The sequence below is a fragment of the Heloderma suspectum genome, chromosome 2, assembly GCF_057233095.1.
Source record: "Heloderma suspectum isolate Gila_16-S chromosome 2, 16-S_ref, whole genome shotgun sequence".
Classification (NCBI taxonomy): domain Eukaryota; kingdom Metazoa; phylum Chordata; class Lepidosauria; order Squamata; family Helodermatidae; genus Heloderma; species Heloderma suspectum.
Genome location: NC_139459.1, coordinates 268,605,555 through 268,627,386, shown reverse-complemented (window position 1 = coordinate 268,627,386; position 21,832 = coordinate 268,605,555). Strand labels below are relative to the sequence as shown.

Sequence of the window (21,832 nt, the reverse complement as noted above, 5' to 3'; positions counted from 1 at the left end):
AGAAAAAGTTATGCTCAGATAGTCTCTTGAGTCAAACTTATGTTCGTAGACTGAGGCCAGTGACCAATCAGTAATCTAGGACAGAAGGCAGACCCCTGGATGAGCCAGATGCAAAATACATAGAATTAAAGCACAGGGTGCCTCAGAGCAGAGTCAGAGCCTAGGAACTGACCTTGCGGTCCACTCCTGGTGATTACCAAAGTTTCTTCATGTCAGCAGTGGGGAAAGTAATTTTGTTGCTATGACTAAGCAATTGGGAGTTAGAAATCATGCAGCGATCTACAAAGAGAAGCACAGCGACGTTCTTTCCAAGCAGAATGGAAGAGGGGAAGCTGTAAAACTGAGAGCACAGGACATAAGCAGAGCCATGCTGGATCAGCCCAAAGGCCTATCTAGTACAGCAATGTGTTCCCACAGCGGCCAGCTATATGCCTACCAGAAACCCAAAGGACACATTAAGTAGGACAAGTGGGATACACGTGACTGGAAACAATTATGCAGCAATAAGAAAGAAGTCCTCCTTTCATTATTGAATAATCTTTTGGCTTTACCGCCTTATACTTGCAGTAGCACAAAAGGACAGGATTCAAATTGGTTTCTAGTTGAAGATTAAGATCACTTTAACTCAGGGGTAGGCAACCTGGTGCCTTCCAGATGTTATGGACAACTCCAATTTGACCCAGCCAGCATGTCCAACTGTCAAGGATTATGGAAGTGGGGGGTCTAAAACATCTGGAGGGCACCAGGTTGCTTACCTCTGCTTTAACTAGCCAAGGATTGAGACAGATTTAGCTGTGAACCAGGACCCACCCACCCCACCACCGCCCAATTCAAATCTCACCTCTGCCTTGCTTTCATGTAATTGATGTCTCCCTGATGTTTTAGTAGTCGCCTGTGTAGACACGCAGCGGAAGCTCTGGGCCAGCCAGCATGCAGCAACCTTCAAGGGCTCTAGATGGAAGTAGTGCTCCCTCTCCTCAGGTAAGGTTTGTTCTCTCGGCACATGCCCCAAAGGGTGAGGGCAAGCACTTCCCTATCTGCCCCGCTGGAAAACTGTCAACTAGTTTTGGCTAATGGTATTTTCAACATGGTGTGCAAGAACGCATACCATATTTTCGTTCAGAGATGCTTGCAAACATTTTTGAATGCCTAAACAGCAAAATATCTACCAAATATTGCCAGTCTTGAAACTGTTACCAACATTTAAACTCTTCTAGAACCTCCACAGATCATTAAATTATATTTCAAATTATTGTTTGATCTAGTAAGTCAGCTTCAATTTGGACTCAGTATACATCAGCATAAAGCACGGCTTGAGACACCGAAACTCGTCCAAGTCTAGGTATTCTGAATTTCAGTATAATGGAACACTGGAGAAGGTTATCTTATTAGTTATTAGGGACGAGGCAAGAGAGTTTCGACTGTATTATTATGGGAAGACACTGTTGAAATAGAACAAGGAGGTTCCTCGTCGTGGCCACTAAACCCTCGCAGCATTGAATAGAACTGATCCTTTTATAAAGGTGAATACAGTGTTATGCAGCTAAAAGAATGCTCTTCCCGCACTCCCAAAAATTTGATGGACACAGCATAATGGACTTCCAATTATGCTGGTTGCAGCATATCATTGGCCAGGGGTTCAACAAGTTTGTTCATCACTAACCATGGTGAGTGTTCTGCCACCCCTGGAGAGGTTGCTGAGCCCCAGGCATCCTCCTCACCTTGGAACTGGAGGGGAAGGGGATCCTCACTGCTGCTGTCCAAACACAGTTGAAGGAACAATCCCCACCTCTCCTCCCCAGCTACAAGATCAGGAGGAACCCCGGGGGTTGTTTTGGTGTGGCATTCCGAAGGTCCTCCAAGCCCTAGGCTTTTACTGCTGCTTGGGAGCTGAACAGTGGCAGGGACTTGCCCCAGCTGCCCACTCCAGGTTCAAGGTGGGAGGGGCAGTCAGCTCACAAGACACTTGAACTGCTTTGGAAGCACAGAGGCACATTGAGTCCTGGCCTCTCTCAGGCTGGGGCTTGTTTTCATGCTTTGCTGCTGTGCAGTGTAATTCCAAGAATGACACCCACCCCCTTTCCAAGCTTGGAGGTGGAGACTGTCCCTGACCTCATGCTGCATCTCAAGAGGTGCAGAGGAGTGTCAGAGACAAGACCTCGAGGAAGGGGCAGGATTGCAGCAACTACACATTGAGGGCTAGCCAATGCCAACCAAAATGTTGGGAGACCTCATCAAGGCCAAGCGGTAAATGATCATGAGCGACCACAGCTAGAAAGACGAGTTTCCATATTTGAAAAAGTTATAAATGAATCTCTCTTTTGTGGTGGAAGGAAACCAAGATGTTTCATGACATACACTACTTTGGTCTTGTCAATATCCCAATAATTAACAGTTCTGTTCCAGTTTATGGTACTGGTAAGTTTCAACAGACTTTACATCAATAATGTGTTCTGTTCACTGAGCCACACAAAGGTGTGAAGTATACTGAATAGACAAGTTACTTACCTGTAACTGATGCTCTGGGCACATTTTATAGCCCAGAGGAAGCTGCTCTAATGCCATTCATTATCTGTCATTTAATAAATTTTATAAATAATAAAATCATCTAAACAAACCTTTGGGTTTATTCAAAACACAAGGACCCCAATTCTCCATATTAAAAAAATCTAGTCCTTTAGTTACAGATATAAGTTTGAAACACAGTTGACAAGACAGCTAAAAGGTTCAAAAGTGGTTTTAACAGAATTGGCTTTCAATTTTGGCATTTGTTCACATTATCAACTGCATAATACAAATACGGCTTAGTTCAGTTACAGCCCATCACAACTGTGTCACCATCTTCATGTAAACGGGCAAATTTTGATAAATACAATTTAGTACCATGGCCCACAATACTGATCTAGTTATTCATTCCCACTACATCATAGCCAGACTGCTTCATCCAGAGGCCTTGCACACAGTGCATTGTTCTCAATATATAGTGCAGAAGACTATCAGGCACTCCAACAGCTGCAATGATGTTCTGTATTTTATTTTGTTTTATATACATTCAGCAAAGACAGATGTCCCAGAGCTTATCCAATACCATGAATATATCGCAGTGAAATATGGATATCAGAACTAGGGCTTATAGTTTTACCCTTATTAGAATGGTATTTTAAAGCTAATGATGACTATTAACATCACAGCAACATACTACATAAACTGAACATGTGCATACTGTTAAAGATTTATGATTTCATTTCCCATGGTCACATAACTGTGGAAGGCACTCACTTCAGAGCTAATGGCGATGTCAATACAATAGTTGGGCCCCTGAACCTCATCAAAAAGCATTATAAAGTGTTACACAAATCTATAAGGCTATGGAAAACAAAACCGTGCAACTCTATAAACATATATGTCAATGAGGAGGGGTAGAGAGCAAACAGATCTTTTGAAAGACTTCGACATACTCCAAAACTGGATAAAGCAAACCTAGACTTTTTTTTATTATTTTTTTAACAATTTGCCAAGACTGGAATGAGAGATAAATAGAAGGCACAACAATTTTGTTTTTGTTTTAATACAAATACAAACTAAACATGAAAAAACTTCCCTATTTCAATAAAAAAATTTTCACAAGTTCAGGAAGAGTGTTTTAAAGAGTCAAGTTCTAGACATTTAAAACCTATCCCACAATCCTTGTAAGTGGTAAAACAGTAGTGAAAATTCCTTTTCGTGATCATGTACCAAAAGAAAACATTCTATGCATACCCTTTATTCCACTTTTACAGCGCCACAGAGAAAAGGGTAATGTCGATTTTCGAGCGGCAACATCTCCAGACCAGAGTTGGACAGGTCATATGAACCTACCCCAAAGAATAAACAAATTTCCCTGCCCTTGAAATGTTTGTCACGTGCTAGGTTTTCCTACAGGCTCCTGAACACATGCAGCTGAAAAGGATAATTCCACTGACTGAAGCGCACCCCATTTCAGTAAGAAAAAAAAAGAAAAAAGCGCCACACATTCCATTAAGAAAAACCACTGGTACCAAAAAAAAAAAAAAAATCCAGTCCATATGTCTGCAGCAAGCAAAGATTCAGTTCTTTTTAAAATCCATTTTCCTGAAATATTGTTCCACAAAGCTGGAATCTGGGACAAGGATTAGAAAAAAATCACGAAACCAAACACAAACAAAATGGGCCAAAATAGTATCAAATGTAGCAGTCTATAACAGGGTAGGGCCACATTCCAAGATACCCAAGGCTGAAATTCACAAATCTGCAGGAAGAAGGGTTTGTCTCATCACGTCATCCATGAGTCACTGCCGTTGCCCGATGCCCCTTCCAGTGCCAAATCCTGGTTTCTGAGACATCCCTCCACGTGGAGGCCCTCGAATCCCACCTCCCAGCCCCCCACGAGGGCCACCAGGCCCACGGGGTCTGTTGTCTCGACGATCACCCTCCCTGGCTGCTCGTGTTTTTTTCTCTTCCACATTCAAACGCACATCTCCTCTGAACATTATTGGCTGCAAGAGAAAAGTGGTAAACTGACATTAATACTAAAGAAAGCCACTTCATACATACATTAATAGTGAAATTCTATAAATGTCTACTTGGAAGAATTTCTAGAGTTCAATAGGAATTACCTCCAGGTAAGTGTGCATAGGGCTGCAGCCTAATTCATTTAACCACCCCAAAGCAGTAAGGTAGCTGTGGACCCTAACAGCCATTTGAAGAATTTATTTTTAGCAAACATAAGCGACTTCATTCTCCATGTATTTCTCAACAATTGTAGGGTAGTTGTCCTGTGGTGTTTCATCTCCCCCCATTTCCCCTTTTCATTATTTTTAAATTACATTTTTAAAAATTACACTTAACTTACAAATTAAGAACATAAGACCTCTGCTGCATCAGACCAGAGCCTTTCTAGTCCCACATCCTATTCGTACAGCAGCCAACCAGATGCCTATGGGAAGCCCACAAGCAGGACATGAGTGTAACAGCACCTTCCTGCTAGTATTCTCAAGAAATTGGTATTCAGAGGCATACTGCCTCTGATAGTGAAGGAAATATATAGCCCTCATGACTGGTAGCCATTGATAATACTTATCCCCTAAACATTTGTCTAATCCCCTTTTAATGCTATCCAAGTTGGTATCTTGCAGTAATGAATTCCAGTTTTGATTACGTACTGCATTAAGAAGTAAATCTTGCCTATACTGAATCTCCCACCATTCAGCTTCATTGGATGACTCCAGGTTCTAGTAGTATGAGGGAGAAAAATTCTCCCTATCCACTTCCTTCACAGCACGCATAATTTTATACATCTCAATCATGTCCCCCCTTACTTGCCGTTTTCTAAGCTGAAAAGCCCTAAACGTTGTAACCTTTTCTCACAGGGGTGTTGTTCCAGCCCCTCGATCATTTTAATAGCCCTTTTCTGCATCCTGAGTTTTGCAGCAGCAACTAGTAAGTATTTTGAGTGATCACTACAACTTAATGCTGTACTCTTACCTATGAGTTAACAGATGCCCAACACATGCACCAACACTTGTCTACCAGTTCCCACTTCAGCAGACACACACACACACACACACACACACACCCACCCCATCTTAAAACTGGGAGCTTTTAAAGATTGGGGTTTTTTTAAGGCAAAAATTTCCTGCTTTATTTCAAAAGAACAGATTTTAGTACCCTTCCACACAACCCTTAAACATCATTCAAGCTTAATGTACCCTATTGGCAAGGATCTTCTGAACTGGTTCTGGAGAATCAAACACCACAAATCCGAAGTTAGGGAGCTTTCCTCCACTGTTGATGCGTAGTTCCAGAACATTCCCATAACCTGCAAGAGAATTTGCAAGTTCTTTGATCACACATTAGACTGCTCTGCAGAAATAGGCATGTACTTTTGGACACAACACCAATGCCCCACCAGTAGGAAAGCCATGTTCATGACTTACTTTGAAAGAATTCCTTTAGTTCTGCTTTATCCACATCATGTGGGAGGTTCCCAACAAAAAGCTGGTGACTGTCTGGGTACCTCACGATCCGTCTAGTTTCTGTGTCACCCTGTTCTCCTTCCCGCACTTAAAATTTAAAAATATACAGAGGTAAAATAGGCTGCAGGAGTTTCACTAATGATTTTGAACAACATGAAAGAAAAGCATGTTTTGCTTTCTACAAGCACTTTCATAAGCTTCATCTGCTGTGAAAGTTGCCTGAGTCATCAGAAAAGTAAAGCTTCAAATAAAATGCAAGAACTGAACACCTTGCCTTTCCCACTGAAAAACCCACCTCATTAATACACAAAGGGTCTCTTAACCAAGTGCTTAAAGCAGAATGAAGTGTCCATATAAGAACTAGTTGTGGCACTTCAGACATTAAAGCATCTGGTTTAGCTTGGTCCCAAATCATTCCCAACTGTAAAAACACACCCTTAGTGCATAGAGATATGCATAGTGATCACTGAATATAACACAGAAGTCAGAATACTTGACTTTTTCTGTTTAAACAGTCAACTACACTTTAGTGACTGAATGGTATCACCAAGTAACTCCCGCATCCTACATAATAAGGCAAAGTAAGATGTTTTCACTTTTCTTACTTGGTCTAGGACCTCTTTGTGGGGGGATGTTTGTCCGTTGTTCCCTCACCCTCTGGTCCCGCTGAGGCCTCTGTGGTGGAGTCTGGGATTCAGGCTTAGATTCAGGACGGGGCTGCAAAAACGTACCAGCACAAATATGATGTGCAGAAGCCAGGCAAAGCTGTATTTCAACATCCTCAGTCCCTAACCATTATAAACCTAAGAACCCCAGGGAGAGGGGGAAACCGCGTTCAAAGGCCAGAACAGAGCACTTAAACTAGGCATGGCCAGTCATGGCCTGTCCTTTTGAATCTGAAGATATGAGGAGTCAATCTGGACTGGTAAAATGAAGGGGAAACGTGCTTCCTTCCTATGGTATTTCTCTACCACTCTCCTGTGACAGTGACAGCATGTTGTTGTATTTTAATCTTACTAGCTCAATGTGCAAGTACCTCCTGAAAATCATGAGGATGGGACCAGACCAGAAAGTTACAAACTAATGATAAAGCTAGGATGGATTGTGGCACAGATTGCTGGGAGTAGGGATGGACGAAAGTCCCTTACCTGGTCCCGCAGCTTGCTTTGCGGTGGGGGGGAGGCGCTTCGGTTCTCCCCCCGAAGTTCAGGCCAGGGGGGGAGGCGCCCCGCCTCGCCCGGCCGAAATTCAGGCCGGGGGGGGGAGGCGCCCCGCCTCGCCTGGCTGAAATTCAGACCGGGGAGAAGCGCCCCGTCTCCCCGGCCGTGAAATACAAAAGTGGGGGGGGGGGGGGACAAAAAAAACACCCGTGACAGACTACGTAACGATTTACGTAGCCTATCACGGGTGTATGGTTTGTTTTTTTTTACTTTATTTTGTAATGGCGGCAGCAGCCGGTCGGAAGACCGGCAGCCGCCCCCGCCCCCGCCGAACTCCCGCCGAACTCCCGCCGGGACCCGCCACCAAGAGGGACATTCGAGGGAGGTAAGTCCCATCCCGGGGGGGGGGGGGGGTGGCGGAGAATTTCACCAACAATTTTGGGGGGCCGAATGCGTTGGCATTTGGCCTCCCCGAGATTCATGGAGAAATTCTCTGACATCCCTAGCTGGGAGACAGGTTATATCCTCGGCACAGAATTAGGAACAGGGCCTTCTCAGTCCTGGCATTTCTGCCTCAGGAATGCCCAGACCATATTCCTCCAGCCAGCTCCCCTCCTTGATGATTTTAGAAAGAGCTTGAAAATAGTCGGGTTTTTGTTGCTGCTCTTTAAAAAAAATTTTTAATGTTATGAGCTGTCCCATGAATCTTTTGACTAATTTAGTAATGTAGTTAAAATGGTTGTAATGTTTTTAAAAGAGCTTCTCAAAATCATTTGGATACTAGCAACAGTGATGCTGAAAATGCATCACTGGTCATGAGCACAGTCATCAACACAAACCAAACTTGACACACGCAATTGTAAGTAGAGAGTCTTGTGGCACCTGTAGAAGTACTAAATTTATTATGCCATAAGCTTTTGTGGACTTCAGCACATGCAATCGTAATAGACACAGCATGCCAAAATATAATTGACGTACTATTTGGTGAACCACTTTCCAAGCTACATATTCCAAGGACAATGCAATTTCTCCAGCAATAGATGCTTTAACTGAGGAAGAGATTACTGGATCCCCCACAAAAACTGAGCATACAGTAAAAATGATTATCTAGTGCTAGAAATAACATCGAATTGCAATTAATTTGAATTCTATACCACAGCTGTTGACCCTTGCCCAATTTCATTCACCAGTTAGTAAGATATTCCTTACCTGTGATGCAGGTAATTTGACAACATGAGGTGGTATGCCTGATACTGGTACAGCTCCACTGGGTGGTAGATTCTTACTAGTTACAGATGCCCATGACGAAGTCTGACAGGGACAAACAATATTTCAGCATTAATAACTCCAGATGTCTGAACTCTTCAAAATTATGCAACGCTCCTCCAACATTTACAATTTCTTGTCCTCTTTCATTCAATAATTCCACAACCACAATGTTTGTGTACATTATAGACCATTTATATAAACAGTATTTAATGCTTTTCTTCATCATTTAGACTTTCCCTTTGGTAAGCATCAAGCAGTTTCCTTCCATGTTCTCTCAAGAGATGACAAGCAAACAATGTGTTCCAACGTAATTGGTTCTTGCCTATTACAAGATTAGCCATTTCTGAACCCATACATTAGATAATTCAAAAGATATGGATAAAGATCACCATTCTAAACCTACTAAATTGGTTAGTGGCTGCAGTTACTGTGTCAAGCTCTTTTTTGCCTGCAGGATGTCTAATAACCAAGACTACTCTTTCAGAGCTTTGTGCTACACAGAACAGTTATGAGGACCAGAAACAGGAGGGGAGTTTCCCAGACGCCTTCCATCAGCAAGATTGACCACTACTGCACACAAGCCTGCCACTCTACAACTCGGCAGCTACAACACAGCCTGAATGATTGCTTTGTTGTCATGAAAAGATTCCTACCACTGGCTTTCCATTAAAATATATGCAACAGCCTTTTCTTCATAGAAGAGTGAATGGCATGATCTGCTACATAGTCCGTGTGTTTTGACAGTTCTTGTGAACTCTCTCTCACTCCACTCTTCAAGCAAAAGGAGTTAAAATACACAGAAGTAAACTTGAAAAAGGACTGTACGGTTAAAGTTATGCACATTACCCTAGAGTCCTCTTGCACTACAGGAGCTGGGTCTGCAGGGACTGGAGAAGGACTCTTCTCTACAGTCTCTTCAGGAGCCATTTCCTCCAGCACTAGCTCAGGTTTTTCCTCCTGAGCCTCTGGTTCAGGTTCCTGTTCAGGCTCAGGTTCAGCTTCTTGTTCCGGTTCTGCAACTGGTTCTTCCAATTGTTCCTCCAAGTCATTGCTGTTGATGGAAAAATATTTTCATTATACACAATACTCTGCCTGCACAGCTATCCAGCAGGACCATAAATAGCATCTAAATCTAAATGCTATTTCAGTATTGGTTCGGATACAATCCTCCAATATGCATCTCATGCAACAGCTCAAGTCAGCAATGTTTCCCTTGTTTTTTAATCAGTTTTTCAATCAGTTGTATTCATTCACTTCCCCAAACCATGCATGCATAAAGAGAAAGAGAGCTGGAAATCTCACTTTCAACTATCCCTTCTCCAAAAAGTTTTAAGAACTGATGGGCTTTAAGTTATGCCAAAAGTAAAGTTGCCACTATTGTTGAATATTTGGATAGACACAGGCTAAAGCAATAGAGTCTTGAGACGAGGCCCTAAAAATACACATCATTCTCCAGAAAATTGGGCCCTTTCCTTCATTTCAGCCAGAAGTAGTGGGCAAACTGGTCAGAAGAGGTGGCCTAATTCTGGTGAGTGTATTACCTGACAGACTGCTCATAGTAGGCTGAAGAATCATCAGCAACTACCTCAGGAGTCTGTTGCCTTTCCTCAGGTTCCTCTGCCTCTTCCTCAGATTCTGGTGGAATAAAAAGTAGATTTTATTCAAGGCATCACAATGTACAGGGCAGATTTCTGCACTACAGTCAAAGTGTATCCTCAATGTTTCACAAGGTGTGTATAAATTTTAGCTAAACAAATATGTTTAATTTGAGACTATCCTTTATTGAGACTAACTTTAAAACTGCCTCTACAAACCTGGACTATGGCTTTCTTAGTGCATTTGTTTGAATTATAATAAACGAAACAGAAAGCACCTTGGAAACACTTCACACACAGGATTACAGCAGAATAATAACATCCCTGCAAGAGAGACCAGTATTCCCATATTGCAGATGACAGGTGAAGATAGACTCACCTAAGGTCACCTGGTGAACTTATGGCAGAAGCAAGGACACCCTGATTTGTAGCTTAGTCCATCAGCCACTATGCCAAACCAACTCCAAAACAATTTCTTTCAGGTTCATGGGACTAGCTCATCCCAAATCCAGTAGAGTTACGTTTTCTGCACTGAATGCCTTTATCCTATCTCAAAAGTCAGTAAAGTACTGTGTGTACTTCCTGGCCCAAGTGGGTCACTTAAGGGATTTCAACTCTGTATTTAGGTATTCTGCAATCCACTATTCCCATCGCAGGAAGGATGACTAGGGATAAAGAAGAGGGGGACTGACATTAACTATTGCCTGTTTTCTTATGCCAATCTAGTCATTCATATCACTGCATGAATAGAAGATCGATACAATACACAACCTGGAAAGACATGGTTTTAACTGAAGCCTCCGAACGTTTTTCACAAGCTAGCCTATGTCAAGCACACTTCAGTAGTCTATCCTCAGGTCTACAAATGGCAAGAGTGACAATTTCTAGATCCAAGACAGAAGTGGTTATAGCTCCTTAACAAGTAAAACATGATTATTTCTATGTATCAACTTGGCAACTGCTGCAATGTGAAGAGCTGAAGGCTGTAGTGAGCCAGCAGTAACCCTAAAACCATGACCATCAGGACTGAAGAAGCCTCTCCACTGAAATCATTATGCTAGCTTACAATTATTTCAGTTTTACCATAGAACTTCAAACAATTTCTCCATACCCAGTTCACAGCAGGGGCCAGACAGGTTGACTGAGCTAATGATGGTTTTAAGGAGGGAAGTGAAATGACACAACAATCTAGGGCAGCACTCTTCCATCGCTAAAGAAAAATTACTCATGACATTCCAGCTTCTCACAACTGCCCTTCACCAATCATTGCCTCTGACCAAATTCTTACATATAGTAACTATTAAGATTTGACTCTTGTATAGACAAGAGTCTATACAAGTATAAACAGAATTTGGCTGACTCACTAATTCTAAAACTAGGCAGGACATCTGACTGCAACGATGCCTGCAACTGCAAGCATCGTTGAAAGTAATTCCACTTGAAATCAGTGAGACTTCTGATGGGACCTTAAATCTGAGTGTGCCGATTATGTATGCAAGAAAAGCAAAATAGATTTCCCTACTAGTTTAAGAAGTATAAAGCTAATCTTGTTAGGTTCCCGCTTTTAAGACGTCTTTCAAGGGCTTTAAACTGGGTAGAGTATCTTTTTACTGCTTAAGTTTTATCACCATTTTTTACCGCTGCTAAAATTTAAGCGTGTTCCGACGTTGGGATTTCACTGTGTTCTTTCTTTGTAAGCAAGTTCACCTTAGCTGGGTAAGTCATAATATACATTTTTCAATATTCAGAATTATTTTGGAAGAAAACATGCTGGCAGAATCAGAAAGTTCAGCACAAGGCCATTGGACTTACCCTCTGGAGGTTCAGCATCTAAGTCACCAAAAACTTCATCTTGGTAGCGGAATATGTCATTATGGACATAAAACTTATTCGCAACAGACCCCTGGAGACAACACAAAGGGAAAATAAAGTTCAGCTAGTCATTCTCACTATACTCAGTACCAGTGTACTGCTGGTTTTAATCTGTCAGCACAAGCCCATTTTCTTGCATTTTGAAACAATCCACCACTACTTTGCCTATTTGTGCTATGCAGGAAATACAGGAGGACACTTTGTTGCTAACACAATCATTAATTCCTGAACCATCTTAAACTACACTCCATCCAGCAGAAAGACATTCCAGGTATCAACAATGAGGAGACAAGAGCTAGAGTATACCACCTTTGGAAAGTACGATTATACTGCCATTTCATATACTATGGAGATTCAGTACAGTCAAGGCGATATATGAGAACAAGAAACCACTCCTCCCTCTCAGATTATTTGTACCTTCTCCACCAAAGTGTTACCATACAAACAAAGAAGGACTGGTGCAATATCTATTTTTTAAGTACATTTACAAGCACAGTCAGGTAAAAAAAACAAAAAGTTAATCCTTGTGTCTGTGATTACAGTATTCATCATTGATGAGTCATCTATCCAGAACTTGAGACATTTCTACTATTTGTAACATCTGTATGCAGCCACAGTTGATAACACGCTTGCATGGCAAACATGGCATCAAACACGTACATTCGAAATGTGGGGAGAAAGAGGAAGCAAACCATGTGGCAAGTGATTTATATGGTCAGAAAGGTGCTCTTGATTATATTGTTCAGAATTCCAAAAGATCACATGCTTAAGAATGTGTAGGTAGTGCAATCATGATTTCTGCTTCAGTTACAAGCCTCCAATCTGCAGCACCCTTCACATAGTTTTTTGTCACGGGATTGGAATATAGTCTTTTTACTAGCCAGCTGGAGGTTGACGGAGGAGTGACAAAGAGCTCCCCCTCTCTCCCAGTAGCCTGCTGCATTTTTATGCAGGGTGTAGAGTAGGGGGCTTCCCTCTTCTAGCAGCCTGTCTGGTTTGTATACTGAAAGTAGAGGAGGAACAGAGTGCTCCATCCCTACTCTGTCAGCCCACTCACTCACCTGCATTCAATTCCTTGCCATCAATAGCTACTCAGCAAGTGCTTAAATACAATGTTGCTCAAGACCACCACCACACTGCCTGTGCACACCTCACAGCAATTCCTGATTAACACAGCTGCAGGAAATCCTACAGCCTGCACATCAGAAGAAACGTTGCAGTATAAACATTGTTTACCCTGGAACAGATTTGTGTACTTCCAGCGGTGGACTAAAGTCCAAAGCCAGGAGGCAAGGGACGTTCCCATGCTAATGTACTACATGGGTATATTGAGGGCCTTGCCTCAAAGCTACCAAGTTAAGTGTTACAACAAGTTAACCACTACACAAAAGGACTGCAGATTTTTTTCCCCACTTGAGCTCTCCAAAGCTTTGTTACTCATATTTGTACGCATAGCAACTTTTCCAGAGGTTGCGTGACATCAGAAATCTAAAAAAATCAGTTATAGATCTTAATTTCCTCCATATCACAAGTTCTGCTGACTATTATTAACTCAAGTCTTGCTTGGTTTCAGCTCATGTACATTACTCCCTACTGTGGCCAGACACTGAGGGCAGCTTTATGCACTATTATTTATTGTGTACATTCAGTCTGCACTCCCAAATCTTATTAAAATGAGATAAACATATATTTTATATATCTATAAGTATGGTTACAGATATGATATGGGGCAGGTTCCCCCTTTGGATAAATTTTGCAATGACCCAGTTAAGGGCTCCCAATATCTATCTTGATCTCCATCCTATAATAAATTTTCCTCTATGTATGGTTATGTTTGAGAAAAGTAATTCTATCCAAATTGTACTTTTGTGTACTGTACCAAATGGAGAAGGGGAGATACACCCTTGTCCCAGCTACAGAGGCTAACACCATGTTACATCTGAGTATGTTAATTTTTATTGGACTTGAAACATTTTAAAGTGCAATTAAATAGGGGAACAGGGCTTTCTAATGCATCTTGACCATCTACAACATTGCAATAATCTATTCAGTAAATATTTTACTAAGTTAGAAACTATTTAAGAAGCAATGATTCTCATCTGAAAGAGCAGTGGTACTATCTGGGCCCAAAACTTTCAAGTGCAGCCACAAAAGATTCTTACTTTATTATGAAGAGGTCTCTCAAAGCTTGCTTTGCCTTGTCTCTGTACTTGTCACCAGCTTATTTCCTAATTTATATTCAGAAACCACTATATCAGAAGATAGATATAACTTCTACTTCATTAACCTATGAAATCACCTTTTGTTTAACTATGTATCTGCTCCCAGAATCTGTGCCCACTAGCTTCCTGAACAGCGCGGGGGGGGGGGGGGGTGTCTCATGATTCTGCTTCAGAACCGGCCATGTGGGGAGAGTCATCCCCGCACACCATTTTCCAACAGAATCCTCTTTGCACACCCATTTCCCGCCCGAAGTGGGCTCCCACCAGCCTGTTGAACAGCTGACTGGTGGGTTGGCAGGAGCCCAATTGTGTTGCTACACAGGGAATGGGGGCAGACTCCCCTCAAGTGCACTGTGTAGCAGAGGTGACAGCATGTGCACGGTATGTGGGGGGAATTGGGGTAGTAGGGCACCTGCATAAAACAGATACTCTTAACCAATAGTTCTAACTGCTATATCAATCACTTGGACAGAAAATGCTGCACTGTAAATTCATTTAACGGAAAACAAAAAAGCCACAAATATTAAAGGGAAAATCAAAGCTGCTATTACAACATGGTTTCTATTGCAAAATCAGCACAAAGCAATGATTCATGACAAATATAACCTGCTCTAGACTTTGCTTGTTCTTCACATAATGTGTCATGTTCCTAATTCAAACTCAGATATTTAAAGTAGTTTGCTGTTCGGTTTTAGAACAATAACATTTTCTCCAACATATGTACCCATATTTCTAGTCGTTATTGAAGTATAAACAGATTTCTGCTTAAAATAGATGAACATGAGATCGACATTTAACCTGTAATTCTGTGTGCTATATTTATCACTTGGACAGAAAATGCTGCATTGTAAATTTTGCAACTCATTTAATGGAAGACAAAAAGGGCAGATCAAAGGTGTTATTACAACATGAGGAGTATTAAAATAACCAGAATGACATATAAACATGATATTTTAATAGTGAAGTTAAGTGAACGCAATCAGTAAGTCTTTACTAAATGCTAAGTTAAACAGCAGCTTGTACACACTAATATATCAGGCATATAAAAATATTTTACGTAACTCAACGCAAGCAACAGTTATTTCCTATGCAAGTCTTGACACAAGAAGATTTAACCTTGCCTGAAGTAATCTGGACAATCAAGGAGTTCAAGAAATGCGAGAAAAAGTTGTCAGGCATTGCTATTTAACAATCAGTGTAAACAACAATTGTGTGAGCTCAGTGATAAAACGATCTGTCATGAGGTACTGAAGACAGTAGTAACACACACAATACATTATGCTGAAATCAGTTGTTAGGACAGAAAACCCCCAATATCCTACTAAGAGAAAGCAGATAGTACTAACATTGTGGCAGGACATTGGAACAGGTACTTTTTGTATAATTCTAAAATTAATGTATTTGTAGCATAGATTTTGAAAATCATGACTAGCCAAATAACCAGTTACATAGCGCCACCCCAATGTCAAGAAACTGTTTCCATTACTATGGCTGAAGTCTACACAAATGCCATAGCCAAAAGTAATGGAAGAAAATATGTTTTCAAAGTAAATCCATATCTTAGCAAGAATGTGTGGAACCTGAAATTCTCACACTGAGAGTTCTTGTTTACAAAGTACTAGAGCCAGGCCTTATGGTAAGCAGTATTTTCCAAATATGCATGTTGATAGCTATCCCTTCATGGCACACAACTAAAATAGAAAGAACACTTAACACATACTAAGGTAGGTAAGTACAGGTATTTTTGTGGTATGACACACATCACAGGCATGTATCTTGACATACACTTCACATTTGTTAATGACTCAGACAGCAATACTATGCCCCCTAGACAGTGTCGGGGGGGGGGGGCATAGGATTGTATGGTTTTGGGGATCTGAGGTCTGAACCAGTGTTCTAACCTCAGAGCCCAGAAACCACACTCCCCCACACCTGCCCGCAAAGCTGGAGCAGTTCTCTCCATGCCGGCTACGTCTCCGCGCTCGGAAACTGAGCATGGAGGCGGAGAAAAGGGGACGGGGAGGGGAGGAGACCATGGAAGTTGCTTTATGCAGCTTCCAATCAGGTCCTCAGGCTCTTTCCCTCCCCCTTCCCGAAGCCGTGGCTAGATGGACAAAACTGCCCGTCCAGCCAAAATGTAGGGCAGCAGGAGCACAAAGGAGAGGATCCCCTCTGTGCTCCAGCCACCCTGCATAGGTAACAATGAAGACAGAATTCTGCCCAGCCTTCTTTGGCATCCCTGACCCTACACCCTAGATATAATGCAGCATAGTAATTCATGGTTATAAATTCCCCCAGGCAACATACCTCAGGAGCAAGGACAAAAGTCTGCATGAACCTCCGCATTGGCTGTGTATTATTAGAGAGCTCACCCATGACCTGCACAACAACACCATCATTAAGAGTGGCATGAGCATCCACGTGGCGGATCTTCGTGCGGCAATCCTTAAAGTTCAGTGACAGTACCTTCTTGTGGATATCCTAGATAAATCAGAAGGAAAAAAATATTAGATGAGACACAAAAAGAATGAGGAGACACAAAAAGGATTCGAGAAACCAAATATAAATGTCATGAATGGGTTTAGTGAAGCAAATAATAAAAATAAAAATTGAAAAATCACAGGCACAGGTTGCCTGGAGTCTAGCTCCTTTAATTCAAGCCTTTCTTAAAATAAATGTAATTTTCTATTCTGTGACAGCTTTCTCCAATTAAATTAAGGCATTTAACTCTTATTTATTTATTTACAATATTTATATACCGCTCCTCATCAGAAGATTTCGGAGCAGTGAACAACTGGATAAAAGAATAAAACAATGGTTAAAAGAGATAAAACATTTTTAAGTGTTTCTTAAACTCTTCATGCTGCCTTTCTTAAAATACATCCTTTGTACCAATCTAGTGTGTGTGTGTGTGTGTGTGTGTGTGTGTGTATTTCAAATCATAGCCCATGCACTAAAAGGCACACAAGTTCTAGGAACAGTAGGACTCTGAAAGCCTGAAAGATACTCAAGGTATCAATGAGTACCAATGATGATACTGGTATCTAAGAACTGAGAACAATTTGCACTGTCTTGTGGATAGTTGGCACAGAAATCTGATGCTAGTTCCCCCTCTCCCCATCCCAAATCCAAAATCTATTACCTAATTTGAAGTATCTTTTCAGACATTTACATTGTGTCTTAATTGTGGTGACTGAGGCAATTATAAAGTGATTTCAATGCTTACAGACTGCCCATGGACTGCATCTGCTGGTTTTCCATTTGAATCCAAGCCACCATGGACATAAGAAGAATTCTTTCCATAAAACCTGTGAGGGAACAATTTGCATACATTTCACCTATGTTCAACTTCAATCCATCGCACGGGCTTTTGCAACATTAAAATGTTAGCCACATTATTCATTTTAGAAACGACCATCTCCTGCTTCATTTGGTTTGGTAAGGTACTGCCTTATCTATCCAATTTCTTCAACTGCTCATTGGCAGAGAGATGACTTTCAATTGCCTGTTCAGAATTCTGAACATCGATATTCCCTCTATCTAGAGTGCTTTATTGGTATAATCTGCAACTGGATTTATATTTGGATATTTGGTTTGTTCTTACTGAAGTTTAATATAATCCTTTTTTCCCCCCTTCTTTTGCTATCCTCCCTTTTTTGTCTCCTCAGAATACTGTAATGTTGGAAACTGAAGATTCTGATTATGTTGTTGGTATTGTTTATTTCATTTATAAAAATAAAATAAAAATAGATTAAAAAAATATTCCCTCTATCTCAGGCATCTCATTAATGGATTACCAGGTTGCCACAGGTGACTAGAAACTGCCTGCAGGCAGCCATGCTTTGACTGAGACAATGAACTGGTTTGCATGATCACCATGGGTTAAACAAGCTGGTCTGTTGTTGGGTTATTTGAAGGTTGTTTTCCCCTTCAACAAGCCATGCCACCTGGTTTCGGATGACACAACAAGCAGCACCCAGGCAGGTGATTAGGCAAATGGTGTGCAGCACATGCCATGGCTTGTTTAACCCACGGTAATTGTGGAAACCAACCCATTGATTTGCAGCACTTTGCCAAGCTTGAGTCCCTTAAAAAATCCTCTGGACATGTTCAGCTCCTTACAGTTTTTAAGACAGTCCTTTCACACCAGATGCCTCCTATTTTGCAAAAGAGCTCTGCTGTTTGTATCTTTTTTCTGTAGTTCATGACTCAGTAAATTATGATAATGATTCAGTCAGCAGATTGCCTGTATCATTAGTATGGTCCAGGAGTAGGCAACCTAGTGCCCTCCAGATGTTTTTGACTCCAAGTCCCATAAGCTCCAGTCAGCATTGTCAATACCTAGGATTATGGGAATTATCATCCGAAATATCTGGAAGGCACCAGGTTGCCTACCCCCTTGGCCTTAGAAAGAACGCTTATCTCCTATTTATATTTTCCCTGCCCTGAGGCTGAGTAATAGAAGATGTGATTACTGCCTGCAGAAGCTGCAGCTTCCTTAAAAGAAAGGAGCCTAGAAATACTTTTGTAGAGTTGAGGGCAATGGAAGAATAGGGAATTTCTTAAAAGGAGCTTGAAGACTATTACTTCACATTGGCAGTGAAAACAATTTTGGTCCTAGGTCTTGCAAAACTTCGGGTCAAGATCAATGAGGACAGATGGGAAAAGAGGAGATATAGATATTCATCTGAAACACCTTCATTCTATCCATTCTAGTCAAAAATGTTTGTTCCACCTTTGTCAAGTTAGAATCTGTGAAGAGAAGCCAGCAATGAAATACTTCTATGCAACTCGGTCCTGACTCTTCTTTATGTTCATTTAAAGTTACATCAAGATTAAAAAGAATGTCTAAGTTTTGTCACCCCCACTCTTTTTGGGCAGGGGTACAGGTTAAATTATTCTAATTCCAGAATATCTGGGTTAATTTTTAACCTGTGTTTGCTAGCATTTGAGACACTGCCCCTCCTGGCCATCACAAAGTGTTTTTAATATATCCATAGGTAGTCCGCTAAAGGGAGGGCAGTATTATAAGAAAAGAAGAAAAATGAAGAAAACTGTTGCAAGTTTCAAACTGATCTGCTGATTATAAACAATTTTCAGTTCATGCCCAAGTAAAAGATATGCCCAAGTAAAACAGGAGACATTACCTGTGCAGGTAGTCTGGTGCCTGATTCAGCAGAGTATAATACTGCCTCACAAACTCCCGCCCAACCAGCAGGGGACTTGGCTTCTCCATCACCATTTCTTTGGTCAACTGAAAACTGAAGATCAAAACCTTCATGAAAATGTAAACATTCATGTCTTCCCATGGCAAGTTTAGATAAACTGTAATCGACTCCCCTCTCCTCGCCCCCAACCCACACACACAGTTGTCAGTTTACTGCATACGTTATTAAATTACCCTGAGAGTGCAATCCTATGCATGCTTGGACAGAAACAAGTCCTACAACTCCAAGCATTCACCAGCCAGCACAGGATTGCACCCTAAATCTCTCAAAAGTAGGGAAGGCGGAAGGCAGACTTTATTCCAAGTAGAGCTGTCAAAAGTATTTCTCCAAGGACGAGAGCCCAAATTCTCAAGCACAGCAGTAGAAAATTAATGACAAGCAACACAAAAATCATCTTGACGAATTTAAAAGGTTATTTATGGTATCACTAAGTCCTGTTTACCTTGCCTGATGTCAGAGTTGCTGAGCAGAACTTATTCCAGAGGACCAGCTAGGTTAAGACTGTTGCAAAATGTATTCTGCCATAAGCTTTCATGGACACATTCCACTTCATCAGATGCATGAAGGCTTAACCTCAAATATGGTACATAGCCATATACACATTACACCTGCATTAAAAGAACTGCACTGGCTGCCTATTAGCTACCAAGTCATGTTTAAAGTTCTGTTGTTAACATAAAAGGCCCTAAACAACTCAGGCCCAGGGTACCTAGCAGACCACTTTTCCCTATATACACCTAACCAACTGTTAAGATTCACAGAGGAGGCCTTGCTGGTCATTTCACAACCAACATAATGTCACCATGTGACATTCAGAAAGTGTGTCTTCTCAACAGCAGCAGTCACACTCTGGAACTCCCTCCCCTGCGTGGTTCAGGAGGCAGAAAATGCGCAGTTTTAAATACTTCCTTAAAATGTACCTGTTTACGCAAGCTTTCCCTGGCTTATAATTGATGCTGCTGCTCCATGTGATTTTTTTTCTTCCTTTTTTGTTTTGTTTTTTATTTTTGTTGGACCTATAATTGTTTGAGTATTTTAATAGTGATTTTAATATTTTAGTATACAAACCACTTAAGAGATTTGATTATATCAAGTGGCATACAAGTACTATAAATATATTCGAAGGTTTATATTCACATGCTGGGGAGGGGATATACATACACCATGTGGTCAGATGAAATTTCAAAATGTTGTTGGGTGATAACATGGACATCATCAGTAAGCAGATTAACATTTGATTTAAAAACTTTGCTGTTATTCAAACCACAGGAAATAAGAGTTGGATCTCTTGATGAACTATACTTCAGCAATTTTGCCTTAATATGTGTCTTTGAAATTCATTTGTTCAAGAATGGCCACCTTAAGGCCATTGACAGAGTGTCCTGGGAGGCTGAAATGTTCCCGTACTGGTTTTTTAACATGATCCATTAATTTTTTTGCATAGAGATTGGCCTGTCTGTCTTATGTAGAATGCAGTAAAGCAGCGGTCCCCAACCTTTTTGAGACCAGGGACCGGTCCGTGAAAGACAATTTTTCCACGGACCGGTGGGGTGGGTGGGACCAGGCTGCAGGAGGGATGTGGGAACCCCCCTTAACTTGGGTCCCTCCCCCGCCCCCGGAATCCTCGCCAGCCCTGGATGGCTCTGCTCCGCAGCGAGTCCACGGAGCTGCCGGCCAGCTGCGGCCGGGGGAGGACTTCCGGCCGCTGGGATGCAAATGGCGTCCGCACAGTGGACGCCATTTACGTCCCTGTTCTTTGCAGTAATAGGCTATTACTGCAAAGAACAGGCTCCGGCCAGGGATGGACGTCCAGCCGCTGGGACGCAAATGGCGTCCGCATAGCGGACGCCATTTACATCCCTGTTCTTTGCAGTAATAGGCTACTGCAAAGAACAGGGCCGGAGCCAGCCGGCAGCTCTGCGGACTCGCCGCGGAGTGGGCCAGGGCCAGCAAGGATTCCAGGGCGGGGGGGGGGGAGGGACGGATCGCCTCCCCCCCGCGGACCCAAGGTAAGGGGGGGTTCCCACACCCCTACTGCGGCCCAGTCCCCAACAGGCCACGGACCAGTACCGGTCCATGGACCGGGGGTTGGGGACCCCTGCAGTAAAGCACTGCCAGCAAACGAGGTACTCCTGCTTTTCTTCCAGTACGTTAGAAACAAAAACATTTTTTACAGTGTAATCCTATGCATGTTTGCTCAGAATTAAGTCTCATTGTGTTCAATGGGGTAACTACCATTCAACTTACTCCCAGGTAAGTGTGCTTAGGATTGCAATCTTAGGTTGCAATCCTATACCCACCTACCCACAACTAAGCCCCACTGAACTCTATGGAACTTTTCAGTAGACAGAAAGAGGATTGACCTGTTAAATCTCTGTTTAGGCCAGTGGCATGTGCCATCTCTGAAACACCAAAATTGACTGTTTTGGAAATAGTACTTGTTTTCTCCAGAATAACAATCCCACTATATTGCCAGCTAATAGACAGTAGGGC

At 41.9% G+C, this 21,832-nt stretch overlaps 1 protein-coding gene across 12 annotated transcripts in view; it reads right to left on the bottom strand.

The window, feature by feature from the left end:
- Positions 1 to 2,605: 2,605 nt before the first annotated feature.
- Positions 2,606 to 21,832, bottom strand: part of G3BP1 (G3BP stress granule assembly factor 1) — a 33,293-nt gene continuing 14,066 nt past the window's right edge. For 6 of the 12 annotated variants that reach the window (XM_084839200.1, XM_084839202.1, XM_084839198.1 and 3 more), the window contains 11 exons: positions 19,259 to 19,372; positions 17,338 to 17,419; positions 16,419 to 16,592; positions 11,830 to 11,920; positions 9,964 to 10,057; positions 9,269 to 9,473; positions 8,363 to 8,464; positions 6,599 to 6,710; positions 5,955 to 6,080; positions 5,727 to 5,857; positions 2,606 to 4,514 (listed from right to left, as the gene is read on the bottom strand). In XM_084839200.1, coding sequence (XP_084695326.1) covers positions 4,308 to 4,514; positions 5,727 to 5,857; positions 5,955 to 6,080; positions 6,599 to 6,710; positions 8,363 to 8,464; positions 9,269 to 9,473; positions 9,964 to 10,057; positions 11,830 to 11,920; positions 16,419 to 16,592; positions 17,338 to 17,419; positions 19,259 to 19,353 — 1,419 coding nt within the window. In that variant the 5' untranslated portion in view covers positions 19,354 to 19,372 and the 3' untranslated portion in view covers positions 2,606 to 4,307. The remainder of the gene's footprint in view (positions 4,515 to 5,726; positions 5,858 to 5,954; positions 6,081 to 6,598; positions 6,711 to 8,362; positions 8,465 to 9,268; positions 9,474 to 9,963; positions 10,058 to 11,829; positions 11,921 to 16,418; positions 16,593 to 17,337; positions 17,420 to 19,258; positions 19,373 to 21,832) is intronic. The other 6 variants (XM_084839209.1, XM_084839206.1, XM_084839205.1 and 3 more) reach the window with 1 other exon arrangement.